The sequence below is a fragment of the Hyperoodon ampullatus genome (genome assembly GCF_949752795.1).
Source record: "Hyperoodon ampullatus genome assembly, chromosome: 4".
NCBI classification, from domain to species: Eukaryota; Metazoa; Chordata; class Mammalia; order Artiodactyla; family Ziphiidae; genus Hyperoodon; species Hyperoodon ampullatus.
Window position 1 is genome coordinate 25,411,665 of NC_136917.1, and position 16,374 is coordinate 25,428,038.

The 16,374-nt window shown below is 61.8% G+C and overlaps 1 protein-coding gene across 1 annotated transcript; it reads left to right on the forward strand.

Moving 5' to 3' along the window:
- Positions 1 to 13,795, forward strand: EFNA2 (ephrin A2; the record flags this gene model as incomplete). The annotated part of the gene is made up of 4 exons (XM_079703390.1): positions 1 to 143; positions 10,580 to 10,893; positions 12,937 to 13,002; positions 13,674 to 13,795. The coding sequence occupies 4 exons, from the start codon at positions 1 to 3 to the stop codon at positions 13,793 to 13,795; spliced, it is 645 nt and encodes a 214-aa protein (XP_079559516.1).
- Positions 13,796 to 16,374: the final 2,579 nt, after the last annotated feature.

Sequence of the window (16,374 nt, forward strand, 5' to 3'; positions counted from 1 at the left end):
ATGGCGCCCGCGCAGCGCCCGCTGCTGCCGCTGCTGCTTCTGCTGCTGCCGCTGCCGCCGCCGCCGCCCTTCGCGCGCGCCGAGGACGCCGCCCGCGCCAACTCGGACCGCTACGCCGTCTACTGGAACCGTAGCAACCCCAGGTGAGCGTGGCCGCGGGCGGGGACCGGGCGCCGGGAGACTCCGGACGCCCCCATCCTAGCCTGGTCTCCCGCCCCGGGCTCGGGGCGACCCTGCGCGCTGCCCCCGGAGTGGGGGCGCCCGCTTCCCAGGGCGCCCCCAGGGAGATCCGGCCCCCAGAGTTTGGGGGACTCGCACTCCGTGTGCATCTACCCCCAGGGCGCCCCGCCGCCTGCAGATTTGGGCGCCCTGCATGCCCCGGCGCGCCACCGGCCCTGGAGTTTGGGGATCCCCTCTGGCACTCTCAGATGCAGTGCGGCCCTGAGTTCCCACCCCGGACTTGGGGCACCCCATCTTCTGGCCTCTCTAGGGACCCCCGCTGGCTTTAGAGTTGGTGGGGATTCCCAGGAACCTTGTCACTGAGCCGCGCCCGGAGGTGGGGGACCGTGGCCCCTCGGGGGAGGGGTCCAGGGGTGCGTTCTGCCGGCGGGTCCCCAGATGAACTTGGGGAAGTTAGAATGTCCCTCCCTGCGGCCCGGCGTCCACATTCGCTGCAGGGGGTCCCCGGCCCCTGCTTTGCAGGGACAGAAAGACTGAGGCACCAAGGGGGCTGGGGGTCTGTCCCGGGAGTCCTGACCAGGTGGCGTCCTCTCCTGTCCTGGCGCTGGTGGGGAAACTGAGGCACAGAGGGGCCGAGCGGCTGGCTCAAGGTCACGGCCAGGGGAGCAGAGCTGGGGCAGGGACCCAGGTGGCCTTGTGCCCAGCCTGCCACGCCCGCCTGCCTGCAGTCCTGCTCGGTGTCAGGCGCTGAGTGCCATCTGGGGGGCAGCAGCAGCCCTTGTTTGTCGAGTGAGAAAAGTTTGTTGGTGACTGACCACATCCTGGACAGCAGCAGATGCCTCAGGCCACCCAGGGTCTGGGAGGCTGGAGCGGGCTGGGGATCCGTGGGAGATGGGGCTTCGGGGTCCTGCTGCTCCCGGTCAGCCCCGCGGTCACATCGAAGCCAGCCGGGCTGCACGTGGGGGCAGAGCCGCTGGCCTCCCCGCCCCATGGCCCTCTGCTACCAGTCACCTTCTCTTGGTTTTCAAGCGCCAGCTGCACCGCCTTCCACAGACCGCCGTCCCCTCACTGTACCCCACCGTTCTCCATCCTCCACTGGAAAGTTGCATAATGGGCCATCTTTGAGGCAGGCCTGGGACCAGGGCAGTCAGGGTCCTGGGTGGGAGCAGGGAGCATGCCCAGACACCCCCCTCCATTGCCTGGCCCTGGGGTTGGGCCCCGGGGCCGAGGGCAGAGACCCCGGGCCTAGGAGGGTTGGCCGGGCCACCATGGAACTGGTCCCCCACGCGGCCCGCCCCGCTGGTCACATGTGGGTTTGATTAAGGCTCTTCCTTGCGGCCGAGCAGGGAGCCCAGCGGGCAGCACTTCCCCGGCCCAAGTTTTTGGTTTCAGCTCCGGAATCTCCGTCCCGGCATGGCCTGTCCTTTGTTCTAGCAAACGCCAGACACGCGAGGAGCCTCGAACGGGAACAGAAAGGGGTCGTTGGGGCCGCTTGCTGCCCCACCTGCCACCGGGCCGCAGGCAGGATCTCGGCTGGGAAGGAGGCAGCCCCTGGGGCCGGGTTCTGGCCGGCCACTCGGCCGCCTCCTGTTGCTGACCTGATAGCCCCGCTCCGACCAGCCGCCCGAGGGGACGGCCTTGCTGTCCAGAGCAGACCCTGGCTGTCAGGGCCTTCCTCTCCTACCTCTCCTCCCCCTTCTCCGCCTGGGGCATCCTGGGTAGGAGATGACCTCCCCAACCTCTTGCGATGGGGTCTGGGGCCCTGGGGAGTCACTTGCCCAAGAAGCCCGGTTGGGTCCAGAATTGGGGCTCCATCCATCGCTGAGGTTCAGGGGCTCTTCCAAAGGGGGCCTTGGAGGCCCGGGGGCTCCTCAGGAGGTTTCGTGTCCAGGGGTGTCGACTGGAATCTGCGTCCGGTGACAGGATGTGTGCCAGTCACGGGAGGAGGGGTGCTGTCCAGCCTTGGGGTCCGAGGGCACCCGGAATGGAGATTTCCTGAGAGCGCCCAGTCCCGGGGGCAGCTGCCAGGGTCAGGGGGGTGCGGGGAGAGGTGTGGAGTCATTGAGCGGGCCCCATGCAGGAGGCAGTCCCATGGGCAGAGACGGGCCTATGCGGGGAGAGACAAGGATGGGGTCGAAACAGAGAGTTGGTGGTGCAGCAGGCGGAGGAGACAGGGAACGCAGGGACAGGGGCCGTGCCGGAGACAGGGGTGCACACAAAAGGCACCGTGGGGACGGGGACGGAGCCAGGGCTGGGCAGGCTCGGGTGGTGGGCGGTTGGGCAGCCAGCGGAGGAGCGGGGGTGGGAGGGGATGAGTGCGCTCAGGTGGGGGACCGCCAGGCCCAGGCAGTGCCGCAGTGAGGCCGGCCACCCTCGCCCTGCCGGGCCTGGTACCCACGCCGAGGTAATGCGTATGTGGCTATGTCTCCCCAGTTGCATTCTCCTGCTGTGCCATGTATTTCCTGCACATGTGAGGCTGGCGGACGTTGCCAGGGAGCCCTGCACCCACCTCCGCCGCAGCCAAAGGGTGGAGCCCAGTCCAGCCACCTGGCCCCGGCACCCCGACCAGCCGGCTGTCCAGCCGTCTCTCTGGCCAGCCCCTGCCTGGGCCGGGCACTCCAGGGCTGGCTGCCGGGTGTCTCTGGACCTGTCCGCGGCCCGGGTGGGACTGGGCCGGGGGTGCTGGCTGGCTGCTCACGGGCCGAGCGTGGGGCTGCGGGTGCATCTGTGTACGTGGGGGACCCGGGGGCACCCAGGAGTCTATTTGGGCTGCAGGGTGTGTCTGCATGTGTCACTGCGTGTAGCTGCGTGTTCTCGCCCATGATGTTCGGGGGTCCTGGGGCCCTGGGAGGTGCAGAACTGTGTGTGTGGAACACATGCATCACCCCGCCACACAGACGCTCGTGTGCCTACGTGTGCACAGCGACCCTGGCCCTGGACGTTTGCACGCGCCCACGTGAGTGTGCCTGGAGTACACACATGTGCGGGGTGCATGCATGTTTGCAGCAGTGTGTCTGGGTGTGCAATGTACGTGGTGTCTGAGGTGCGTGTGTATATCTGTGTGTGCAGATTGGCACCTGGGGAGCAGGTGCATCTGTATGTGGGATGCATGCATGTCTTTAGAGTGTCTGCGTGTGTGGCCCGGCTCTGGCCATCCCGGGGGCTCCGGTGAGGGGGCAGACACTGCACACCAGTGGGGGCACAGCTTGCCCTCCCTGCCTGCCCGGCCACTCCTCCTCCGCCCCCTCCTCCAGCCCAGTGGGTTCCTGCTGGGTGGACGTGGCCAGGTCCCATGGGCACCGTGCCGCCCTCGGTGCAGAGGGGCCATCGAGGTTCAGAGCTGGCACCGGCAGGACACCCACCATCCCCGGGGCCCCAACCTGGTTGGGGGCCTGTAACCCGGGTGGACCCAGCAGTGCGGACCCGGGTGGAGGCTCTGATCGCCCTCGGGTGTGGGCAGCAGCCACATTCCCCTCTCAAACGACCGGGTGGGAAGATGGCGACTGGGGCAGCATCTTCCCCATGGGGGCGATGTCGGGCACCCCGGTCCCTGCCAGCCTCACCCAGGCCTCCGGGGAACGGGCTTTGAAGCGGGCGAGGCCATATTTTGCCGCATGAGGCTTTTTTGTTTCCTTTGGAAGAGGCTCGACCAGCCGGCTTGCGGGGTGGGGTGGGGGGTGGCTTGGAGAGTGAGAATCCATGGGTCTGGGGGGCCGTGGGGGGCCGGGGCTCGGACTCGGGGATCCGGGAAGCCCGGCTGTGCCCCCGGGTGGGCAGCTTGGCTGCTCGGAGCCCCCGCGCCTCCTCCAGGAAGTGGGCCGGTGGGTTGTGGATGGCAGCTCTGCGGATGGCAGCAGGGCGCAGTGTGGACGGGCGAGGCATGGACGTGACCCCAGGGAATCAGAGGCCCCGGAGGGGGAGAGGAAACCGATGCAGCTCCTGTGGGCAAGCGGGGGAGCCTCGGGGACCAAGCCCTCACATCTGCAGCAGCCGCGACGTTAGGGGGGGAACCGCAGTGCCGGGGCTGGGGGTTGGTTCTGAGATGCCCCCACCCTGCCGGGGGCCTGGGCGCTGAAGCTGGGGTCCACAGGCTCCCTGTCCCCAGCCTTGGTCCCTCCCTGCATGGGCCTCTCCCCTCCCCAGGCTGCTCAGTTTGCAGAGAAAGGAACCGAGGCTGGGGACCAGCTCAGGATGCAGGGCGGTGCGGGCCCTCCAGCCTGCCTGGGAGCTGGGCCGGGGAAGGGGCGGCCGTCTCTGATCTTGGGACCCCCCAGCAGATGTCCCGTGGGGTTCACGGGTCCCTCGAGGTCATGGGTGCAAAGTTGGTTTTCCTCGGGACGGCAGGTGCGTGAACGGGGCTCTGGAAGACAGGCTTCTTGCAGGGCCGACGGCTGGTTCTGCAGCTCCTGAGCTGGGCCTGCTGGGGGGGTCCCGCCTCGCAGCAACTTTCCTCCGGGACACCCCCCTTCCCCTTTCCTCCTCCTCAGGACCCGGCACTCAGCCAGCCTTGCCCCCCACCAAGGTGCTGCTTTGGGGAAATTGTCTCTTTGGAAAATGGGTCCAGAGGGGACTTGGCTGCATCCCCCACCTGGTGGGCCATGCAGGGAAGGGGCACAGCCGCCTCTGTGGCTGCCCCATGGCAGACGCGCAGCCGAAGGCTGGGAGCACAGCAGCCAGAGTCCGAGCTCTGCGCCGGCTGGCCCTGGGGTGGGGGGGCCTGTCCCCACACCCCCTCCCACGCAGGGACCCTGGCTTTGAGGGGCTCGTTCCACCGCCTGGGCCACGTTGCCCCTCGCCTGCCCCAACCCAGCCATGCACCCCCTAATCTGCCCACCCCGTGGGTCGGGCTCCCCCTTAGGCCCCCATTGCATGGACCCAGAGAAAGTGACTCATCTGTGGTCATGAGGAAGTCGGGTCCAGTGGGGTGACCCCCTCCAAGAGGCAGCCACGTCTGGGGCTGGCCGAGGAGCATCAGGGACACCGTGCACACCGGGGGTCAGAGGAGGGCGGGGTGACCCAGGCAGGTGTGCCCCGTGGACCGTGCACCTGGGCCTCCTCCTGCCTCAGACCAAGGCCTGAGGGGTGGGGTGGCCCTGAGGCCCTCCCCCTACTTTTCCCGCCCACCCAGCCCCATTTGTTTACCTCTTGCTTCAGCTCTGGGGCCCGTGCCTCAGTTTACCCATCCACACACAAGGCCATAATCGTCCTTTCTCAGCTGATCCTGCGCCACCTTGGGGCCCTAATTTTCTGGGAGGTCCTCCCCACTTCCCGCCAGCAGGAGGAAGGCAGCCAGGCCTTGGATGGGGGACATGTCTTCTTGGCCCCTAGAAAAGCTGGGGGAGGATACTGAGGTCTCAGGGGTCTTGCTGGGGGTGGCAGGCCGGGATGGGTGAGCTCGGCCCACCCTGGGCCCTGGGGCTGTTTTGCCCACTCAGGCTGACCTGGGCGTGCTGTTTGCTGAGATCTTTGTTGGCATGTCTGAGCGCCTTTAGTAGGAGCTGTGCATGGACTCAGACCAGGGAGATAGAGGCAGAGCCACAGGGAGTGAGGGGGACACGGACTCCCCTGCCCACCTTGCCCGTGCCTCAGTTTCCAGTCTGGGAAGGTGGCACAGCACCCCACCCCCATTTTGGGTGAGACTCCTAATTAGTGGCTTTGCTATTAGCATCTAATGACTTGACAGTCGCCCTATTGGAGCTGATTAGCTGCGGGCTGGGTGTTGCTGGGGAAGGGGTGGTGGGTGGGTTGGTGGCGGGTAAGGGTCACCTGGGTTTTGGGGTGGCTGCCTGCAGGGTGGATGTTGGCAGGGGGATGGCAGGGTGAGCAGCTGGGGGTGAAGGTGTGGCAGGGCGGGGGCGGGGAGGTCTGAAAGCCTCGGGGAGCCCCTGTCTGGGAACCATCCCAAGTCAGTCATTAACCCCTTAGTGAGAATTTCGATCTCTATCTGCGCTCCTGCGGAGCATTTGCATATCAGGCTTCGGCACTAACAGAGGAAATGAAGGCTTTGTCTTGCTCTCACCAGGCTCCGTTTGGGGTGGGGGCCCACGCTCCTGCATAAGCGTCACCCTGAACAGGGGCGAGGCGCCAACTTGGAACAGGAATGCCAACGCAGCAAGGCCCTCACTATTTTAGAGCAGGGAAGGGAGAAAAATGGTCCATTTAGGCGGCCAGAGCTCAGGTGTGTGTGTGGGTGTAGGCCTCTCCTGGGGACCCGCCTGTCTGGGGTCCTCACTCCCCCACCTAGGGGCAGCTTTCTGCTCCCCATGACTCTAGCACCTCAAAGACCTCGAGTCTTTGGCCTTTGTTTGATTAGCAAACATATATCGATCACCACTGTATACAGGGCCTGTGTGGGCTACAGGGAGAAGGGCAGAGAAGGAGGCCAACCCCCAGGATCCAAGGAAGGCAGACAATGGGCTGCTTAAAGGTATAAATATGATGATGTCCAAACGAGATGAGTTGGGAAAAGTAGGGAAAAACGTGCCGGGCAGAGGGAACAGCATGTGCAAAGGCCCTGGGGTGGGGGCTTCCCTGGTGGCGCAGTGGTTAGGAATCCGCCTGCCAATGAAGGGGACCCGGGTTCGAGCCCTGGTCCGGGAAGATCCCACATGCTGTGGAGCAGCTAAGCCCGTGCTCCGCAACTACTTAGCCTGCACTCTAGAGCCCGCAAGCCATAACTACTGAGCCCAGGCACCACAACTACTGAAGCCCGCGCGCCTAGAGCCCGTGCTCTGCAACTGCAACAAGAGAAGAGAAGCCCGCGCACGGCAACAAAGAGTAGCCCCTGCTCGCCGCAACTAGAGAAAGCCCGTGTGCAGCAACAAAGACCCAACGCAGCCAAAAAGAAAAGGCCCTGGGGTGGGACCAGCAGCCCGGAGGCTGGTGTGCCTGGAAGGGAGTGAGCTGGGGGAGCCAGAGGGCGATGAGGTTGGGGATGGATGGGGACCACACAGGGCCTCGTGGGCCTGGGAGAACTGTGGATTTTGTTCTGTGTGGGGGGAGCCAATGGAGGGCTTTGAGGCAGTGGGTCACGGGGTCTGATATACGCTCAGAAAAGTGAGACCTGGATTTTGGGAGGCCAGGAGTCTGGCCGCCCTAGTGGGGCCCAGGCGTCCAGCCTCTGAGGCAGCAAAGCAGCTTCAGTCTCTGATGTTCTTCAGAAAGTGAGCTGGGGGACCTGACGGTGCAGGTGTCACGGGGGGAGGGAGGCAAGCCTGATGGGACAGGCAGGAGGAAAGGGAAGCCCACCTTCTGGAGTCCGTTCTCTCCAGAAAGACCACGCGTGGAGTCACTTTCTCAGGTTGAGTATACATCCCTCGGCATCGTGCCAGGGACAAGAGGGAACACTGAGGGCTGGAGGCCAGGACCAGGACTCCCCCCACTGCCCGTGGCTCCGCGTCACAGCCTCCCCTGCAGGGCCCACCTGGGTGAGGCTGGGTCCCTGGGCGGCTGCTGGGCCACAGCTGCCATCGATCGGCTGATCAATGGGGCTTTCAGTGGGGCCGGGAAGGAGCGAAAAAGACTTTTCAAAAAGCCTGGAGCAGCTTCTGCATCGATCGTGCCCAAGGGGCCGGAGGACGCGGCTGGTCAATGAGATGCCCATGCCTGGCCAGCCGTGGAGCTGCCTGAGGGACGGGCAGGGTCCCAGCCCGACCCAGGGCTGCCCCGCATGCATCTATGCAGTGCCTGCTGTGTACAGAGCTGGAGTTCTCCCATCAGCCTCGAGGACCATACCCACGGCACAGAGTTGGAAACTGAGGCTTTGAGAAGAGGAGCTGAGACCCAGCTGGGTTCCAACCTGTGACTGAACAACCGAGGTTCCTCGGCCCCCAGCTGACCTCCGAGGCCAGACACATTTATTCTGCAAACGCCTTCCCACCTCTGCGAGAGGGGGTGGCCTCCCCATCCCCGGACGAACCCAGTGGAGCAGGGAAGGGGCTGGAGGTGAATCCACTCCCCCTGCTCCCCAAGCTGAAATTCTGCGAGCCTTGACCTCAGCCGCAGACATGAATCATCACACTGGGTCCCTGCTGACGGAGGGGGAGACTCAGGCACCGTGAGCTGGTCCCCTGTCTCTGTCATTCCAGCTCTGGGTTCCCAGGAGCCCTCGCCCCCACCTGGCGCAGTCTCACAGGCGGCGGGGGGCCAGCCGATGCCATCTGATAATCCAGCCGCCCCCTCAGGTGCCAGCTGTGGGAATTAGCGCACCCGGCATGGGGGCCGCCTTGCTCCCTCCCATAGGCCGGGGCGGCTGGCACGGCAGGCTCGGAGGCAGCGGCATGGCTGGGATCCTAGCAGCCCTCCCTGCCTCTGACCCACACTGGGCCTCAGTTTCCTGGCCGATACAGGGAGTGGAGGAGGCTGGGGGAGCCCGCCCCCCAACCCTCTGATGCTCAGGCCTTTTATGTGCTAATAAGCCCCTCTCGGGAGGCCCCCTTGTCCCCCCTCGGTCCAGGCCACGTTTACATGAACGGCGTCCAGGAGGTCTAGGAGCTCCTGGCTCTGTAGCCTGAGGCGGTGATGGAAGGGGAGCTGCTAGTCCCTCGCTCAGCTGACCTCCATCCTTGACAGATGAGCCTGGGTCAGGGCCCCCCCCCAGAGAAAGGGGTGCAGGCTGCATGACAGTGCGGGGAGACCTCCAGAGCAAAGCCTGGGAGGCAGGGCTTGGGGGTGGAGGTGTCAGGGGTGGGGAAGCTGGTGGGGTGACCAGGAAGTTGAGGGGTAGCTGCCAGATTTTGGAGGCTCTGGAGGAAGAAGGAAGGATGTCACACAGGATGGAAAGGGTGGAGCTGGGGGTCTTGAACCCAGGGCACCCCTGAGTTGGACTGAGCGAGGGAGGGCCTGAGCATCCTTTATGCCAAACCCCGCCCCCTCTGGGGAAACTGAGGCTAGGGGAGGGGCAGAGCTTGCCCCAGAGAGGCTGGGAACACTTGGCCTGTGTCCCACACTGCCCTCGGCCTTCTTTTTGTTTTCTCGTTTTCTTTTTTTTTTTTTTCAGTACGCAGGCCTCTCACTGTCGTGGCCTCTCCCGTTGCAGAGCACAGGCTCCGGACGCGCAGGCTCTCATGGGCCCAGCCGCTCCGCGGCATGTGAGATCCTCCCGGCCCGGGGCACGAACCCATGTCCCCTGCATCGGCAGGTGGACTCTCAACCACTGCGCCACCAGGGAAGCCCCCCCCCCTTTTTTTAACATCTTTATTCGAGTATAATTGCTTTACAGTGGTGTGTTAGTTTCTGCTGTATAACAAAGTGAATCAGCTATACATATACATATATCCCCATATCCCCTGCCTCTTGCGTCTCCCTCCCACCCTCCCTATCCCACCCCTCTAGGTGGTCACAAAGCACCGAGCTGATCTCCCTGTGCTATGCAGCCGCTTCCCACTAGCTATCTATTTTACATTTGGTAGTGTATATAAGTCCATGCCACTCTCTCACTTTGTCCCACCTTACCCTTCCCCCTCCCTGTGTCCTCAAGTCCATTCTCTATGTCTGCGTTTTTATTCCTGTCCTGGCCCTAGGTTCTTCAGAGCCTTTTTTTTTTTTTTTAGATTCCATATATATGTGTTAGCATATGGTATTTATTTTTCTCTTTCTGACTTATTTCACTCTGTATGACAGACTCTCGGTCCATTCACCTCACTACAAATAACTCAATTTCATTTTTTTTTATGGCTGAGTAATATTGAAACCTCTCTAGTAACGAACTATAGAAATGATTCCTGAAAGTATAGTCTTGCCCTCGGCCTTCTTGGCAGGCAAATCTGCAAAAGGAAAGCTGAGGAGGCTGCATCTGGGGATGGGGTGGGGGGCTGCCTGGAGGAGGGGGCATCGAAGTCGAGCAGTAAGGTTTTTGGAGAGGGGCTTCCTCGTGGGGGGGGGACATCTTGTGCCAGGCCTGTTGCGGCTGAGGGGCCCAGATGTGGATTCTGCAGGGGATGGAGAGACTGGGGGGCTCCGAGTCACGTGGCGCCTGCTTGTTTGCATGTGGTTACCCAGAATGCCTGGCGGCAGCCCCTCTTCCCCAGCACCCACCTCGTGGGATCAGCGCTAGTCCCAGTCTCTAGGAGCCTGCCGTGGCCTTGGTGGGGCAGGGTTGTGCCAGGCAGGGGGCTGGGGGCTCGGACCCTGGCACCTGTCTGTGGGTAGGGTGCCCGCCCATCGGTCCCCTAACTCCTCCCCCTTCCCCATCTCTGACCTACCCCTTTCTACCTGCACTGACCCGTCCACACCCGTCTTCGTGCTTCCTGTCCCCTACCCCGTCCCCTCCCACGCACTGACCGCTGACCCCTCTCCATTTACCCCAACCCTGACCCTCCCCTTCTCCCTTACGCTGATCCGTCATCCCCATCTCGGGCCCCGCCCCTCCCCCCGCGCTGACCGTCGGCCCCGCCCCCAGGTTCCACGCGGGCGCGGCGGACGACGGCGGCGGCTACACGGTGGAGGTGAGCATCAACGACTACCTGGACATCTACTGCCCGCACTACGGGGCGCCACTGCCGCCGGCCGAGCGCATGGAGCACTACGTGCTGTACATGGTCAACGGCGAGGGCCACGCCTCCTGCGACCACCGGCAGCGCGGCTTCAAGCGCTGGGAGTGTAACCGGCCCGCGGCGCCCGGGGGGCCGCTCAAGTTCTCGGAGAAGTTCCAGCTCTTCACGCCCTTCTCGCTGGGCTTCGAGTTCCGCCCGGGCCATGAGTACTACTACATCTGTGAGTGGGGGCGGGGCAGGGGCGCGGGGTGGTGCCCCTCCTCTGCGCTGGCCTCTGTCTCCGGGTGGGCGCTCCGGTGGTCTCGCCATCCTCCCCGCAAACCCCCCTGTGACCTCGGCCTCTGGGCCTCTGGACTGGGACCATGTGGTCAGCCTGTCCCACACTGAGACCAGGGGTGCCGTCCCCCCATTGCACTGAGGCGGGAAACTGAGGCCTGTGGAATCTTGAGGGAGGGGGTGAGGGCGACCAACCCTGAACCCGGCAGGGGTCTCCCGGGCCCACCCCCCCATCTCCCAGCGGCCCATCCGCGCCCAGATTCCCCGAGGAGCTTTTCACTGTCGGCTGGTGGCAGCCTTGGGACACTGGGCATGCGTGCCCCGCTGTGAGCCTTGCGGGGGGGCCGGGTAGGCTGCCCCCACCTGTCCTGGGCATCAGGGGTTCCCAAGGGGCCCCTTTTTCCTTCCCATCAAGTGCCAAGGGCAGGGTCTGGGGAGGCGGCAGAGTCGGGGCTGGGTTCAAGTTCCCGTTCCGTGGGGCCTTGGCAGACTGTAGTCTGAGAACCTAAACCAGGAATACTGGGGTCCAGGCATCGCCCCTGCCGAGGGGGGGTATCCGGGAGCCCACCTTGTCATCGGACTCATGCCTCTCCCGAGGCGGTGAGACTTCAACGGATTGTGGGGTCCCGTTTCTCAGCGTCCTGGGGGCTGATGGGGAGCAGGTGGGAGGGGAGTGTCTGCCCCCGGGGCTTCGGAGAGGAACCCAGCGCCTCACCACCCCGGTTCCTGCTGAGTCAAATTAAACTCTACAAGGCTCCCATTTCCTCCTTTCTCTGCTCTATCTGGATTTTTTCTTTTTAATTCAGGGAAGAAGGGGGTGGGGGAGGGGAAGAAGGTGCTTAAATTAAGTCTCCATAATATAAGAAAAATTACATTTTTCTTTCCGAGACGGGAGTTTCATAAAGATAATTATTGTAATTATTCGTCCTATCTCTGTGATGAGTGTTACTTTTATTACGTGCTTTTTATCTTCATCTCCCAGCACGAGGGGCTTCTGGGGGGCGGGCAGAGGTGATGGCCACAGAGAGGACCGGCCGAGAGCACAGGCGGGGGCAGGCCCAGCCGCAGCCGTGTGGGTGCCCGTGCCTGTTCACGTGTGTGAGCCCCACCACCCGCAGGGCCTCAGGCCTCCCTCCCTGCCCCTGTCCTGGTCCCCGAGCTCCTCCCTCCTGACTCATGGCTGATGCTCTGGTACCTCCCCTGCCTGCCAAGTGGGCCAAGAAGCTGGGAGCCCTATGGTGGAATTTTAGGTGTGAGGACTCAATGCACTTAGGCCTGCACATGACTCGGTGGTGTGGGTCGCTCTCCAGGTGAGGCCAGAAGCTGCCTCCTTCCCAGGGGTAACTGGGTTTCCGGCGTCACCCAGATGGAAAGAATGATTTCCAAAGCACCTCCCATGGGCCAGATGAGGTCCAGATAGGGGGTGACTTGCCGACAGGCACCCTGAGAGCAGGGATTTGATCCCTGGTCAATCATTTGGTTACACAGATTTATTTTTTTGCTGTTTGATTTTTGTTTTGGTTTGGTTTTGGCCGTGCTGCACAGCATGCGGGATCTTAGTTCCCTGACCAAGGATGGAAGCATGTCCCTGGCAGTGAAAGCTCAGAGTCCTAACCACTGGACCGCCAGGGAATTCCCTTTTTTTGCTGATTGGAAACACACCTATTTTTATTCATCACCTTTGAACTTTGCCCTGTGATGCCCTGGGGTGAGATGGAGCCCTGGGGTGACATTGACACCTCACCTGACCCCTGTCTCTGGGGTTAGGATTCAGCAAAGTGAGAGGTAGGGGAAGAGTGCAAGAGGACTTCTGGGAAATCATGGGCATTGTGTCTGGGGCTTTAACGTTTGATGAGGAGTTTTATGGGTGGATTCCCCAACCTGGGGTCAGGGTTGGGTTACGGGCATAGGGAAGGGGATACAGCCCCAAGAGGTCTCAGGCACCAAGAGCCTCCTGCCCTACTAACCCCCAGCTCCTCTCTTCCAGCTGCCACACCCCCCAATGCTGTGGACCGACCCTGCCTGCGGCTGAAGGTTTACGTGCGACCGACCAGTAAGTTCTCGGTGGGGGTTCATGTAGGGTCCTTAACTCACAGAACCCACTGAGTCATCAGCGGAGTTAGCAGGCCGTCATGGCATAGCCTGGGAAGTCCCACAACCTGAGCGATGGCTGGGACAGGCCCTGCCTGAGCCTCTGTTTTTCCATCTGCAAATGGGGCCATTTCAGACCTTCAAGAATGAGGGTTGAAGTCCATGGCTGGGCTTCACTGAGACCGAAGCCCCCCTTCACCCAGTGAGTGGGTATCACGGAAGTTCTCTGAGATGGACCAATGGGTCCATGTTCTGAGCTCCTGAAACATAGGGAAGGGGGGTCCTGCAGCCTCGCCACTTCACCCGGTGCCTTCTGTTTGCCATGCTCCGCATTGGAGGCACAGCCTCAGCCGAGGTGGACAGAAATCTCTTTGCCCTCGGAGGTGCAGCGAAATGGAGATTTTTTTTTTTTTTTTTTTTTGGCTGCACAGTGCATATGGGATCTTAGCTCCCTGACCGAGGGTGGAACCTGTACCTGTGCCCCCTGCATTGGGAGCGTGGAGTCTTAACCACTGGACCGCCAGGGAAGTCCCGCAATGGAGATGTTTAACAATGTCAGGTCGTGGTGAGGTCTAGGAAGCAGGGTGGGGGGTGGGAGGCCTGCCACTGACCCCCGTCTCCCTGTCCCCTCAGACGAGACCCTGTATGAGGCCCCCGAGCCCATCTTCACCAGCAATAACTCATGCAGCGGCCTGCGCAGCTGCCGGCTCTTCCTCAGCACCGTCCCCGTGCTGTGGACCCTCCTGGGCTCCTAATTCCCAGTGGGACGTTGGCCCCGCCCTGATGGCCCGCCTCCGAGACCAAATAGAGACGCCGCTTCTCCCACGACTGGTGCTGCTTCGCCGGGCAGGGGGCCGTCCACCCGCCCCAGGGCTGGAGGTGGGTGAGGGCAGCTGAGGTCCCCCCACCCCGTGCCAGAGGGGCCAGGTGTCTGCTCAGCTGGCCATGCTGTTTTGTCCGGGGGACATGCTGAACCCTGGGATCTCTTGGTGACGTTGGTTTTTGTTTTTGTTTTCTAAGTGTATTTTTCATGGTTGCCTCAGAAAGACTTGAGTTTTTTATTTAATTTATTCCTTGCTGTCGCCTGTGACTTTGGGAAGGAAACAGAATGGACAGACGGGGCAGGGGTCCCTGGCCCCCTTGAGGGGAGGGGAATTGGGGCACCCCTGGCCTGGTCACTCCATTTGTTGGGTCCTGGGTGGAGGCAACCATGGAGTGGAACCCCAGGTGCCACGGGACAGGCTGGCCTGAGGAAGAAGGGGTGGTTGGTGAGTCCCCCCGATTCTGGTCCGGGGCCCTCAGACCCCTGTCCTGCCAGCTCTACCCTCCTCCCTCCTGGTGATTGTCTCCTAGAGCAGAAAACCACGGGGTTTCACCAGCAGCCACCATGGAGCCCTGGCCCCCTCGAAATCATAGCATCACAACGTCTTAGAGATGACGTAGGCCCCACCTGTCCCCCCAGCCTCACACAGTCGCCCCCGAGGCCGAGAAGACGTTATATTTCTGTAAATAGAGCCAGCAAGTATATACTGTGATTTATTTTTACTGTATTCCTGAGGATGGACTGGAATGTTTCTTTTTCTCTCACCCCTTCATGGGGGGGGGCTTTTATTTTGATGGGGGGGTTGGGGTAGACTTTTTAGCGTAGAAGCCGCACTTCACAATAAGCTCCTTTGTCTGTCAGACCCCCTTCCCTCTACTGTATGACTAATAATGTTTGTAAGAAAAGGGAAAACAGGACAAAACAAAACGGAGGGTGAGGGGAACATCACCACCAAAAAAGAGAAATCCCTTCCCAAAAACACTCTAATGAAGTAAACAGCGCATTTATACAGATTTCATATTTCTACCCGCCTTTCCTGATCTGTGTTTTATATATATTATATATAAATATATATGGCGTGTGGCCGCCGGGAGATGGCTCGGGCACGCCAGTGGGGGACTTTTGTAGGGGTCGTGGGCGGGCGGCATTGCCACGCCTGGAGCTGGCGACGGGCCCCCCACCCCACCCGTCACAATCAACTTTGGATTCTGTATTTTTTTATAATAAAATGAGCATAAGCATCCAGGCTGCGTGTCTGTGTTGGGGCCGCAGGTCGGGTCTGGAACCTGCTGGGGAGGGGTGTCTTTAAGGAATGTCTGGAGACCCCGGGGCCGGTTGTGATCCTTTGGTTTTGTGTATCGTTTGGGTGCCTGGCCCCGAACTGAGCATCTTATGGGGTGCTGTGCCCTTCATACCACCCCTAGGAGAGGGCAACAAGCCCCTCTCCCCTGGGGCAGCTGGGAGGACGGAAGGAAGAGACGGGGCTGGCTTTGAATACACAGCAGGGGCTTGTTAAGTGTCTGTCACCCGATGCACCTGAGCAGGTGGGAATCCCTGGACCGCAGGGCCAGTCAAGACCTCCTGTACCCTCGTCCTCACTTGGGGGCGGTCCTTGGGTTCTATGACAGGTCTTTTAGGATCTAACCAAATTCGGTGCCATCTTGGTCGCCAAGCTCTGTGGAGGGGTGACTCAGTTTCTCCAACTGCTCCAGGCAAGGGTGGGGGTTTGTCATCTCGAATTCCCTCCTGGCTTTCCAAAAGACATGTGTCAGAGGCTTCTGGGGTCCCAGGGGCCTTCACCCCAGCCTGGCCCCGGAGAGGCACAGAAGAGGGTGGAGAGACTGGGGCCTCGGGGCTGCTCCTTGCCTCAGTGCCACCCGCAGGGACTGCGGCGTCCAGGGCACAATTAGCCGAGAGGGCAGGCTCTCAGCTAATTAATTCGGCCGTGCTGGGTCCAGTGACGGGGGCTGCCTCTTAATGAGGCCAGGAAGCGGCACAAAGACCCCTGTGTGCGCCCTGCCTGCCCTGCCCAGCAGCAGTGGGACGGAGGGTGGCCACTGCCGAGCACCACGGAGGGAGAGCCGAGGGATCCCCCCACTCTGTGGAGAGGACCCCGAGGCTCAGAGAGGGAGGAGGCCCCCCTATGTCCACCCCCCTGAGACCCCTCACTCGAACACAACTCGGCCACGGGGACAGAGGAAACTGGAAGGTGAGGATTAAATGCAGGGGTCGTGGGGCAGAATCGTAGCAGCTAACTTTGATTTTGTTATTTAAAAAAAAGTTATTGAGATATAGTTCACATACCACACAATCCACCCGTTTAAAGTACGATTCCACAATTTTTATCCATTCACAGGGTGTGCAACCATCACCACTATCTCATTCCAGAACATTCCATCACCCCAAAAAGAAGCCCCCTCCCCCTCCCCACCCCCTGACAACTAGGAACCCACTTTCTGTACCTCTGGATCAGCCTGTTCTGGACGTCTCTCATCAATGGGATCACACACT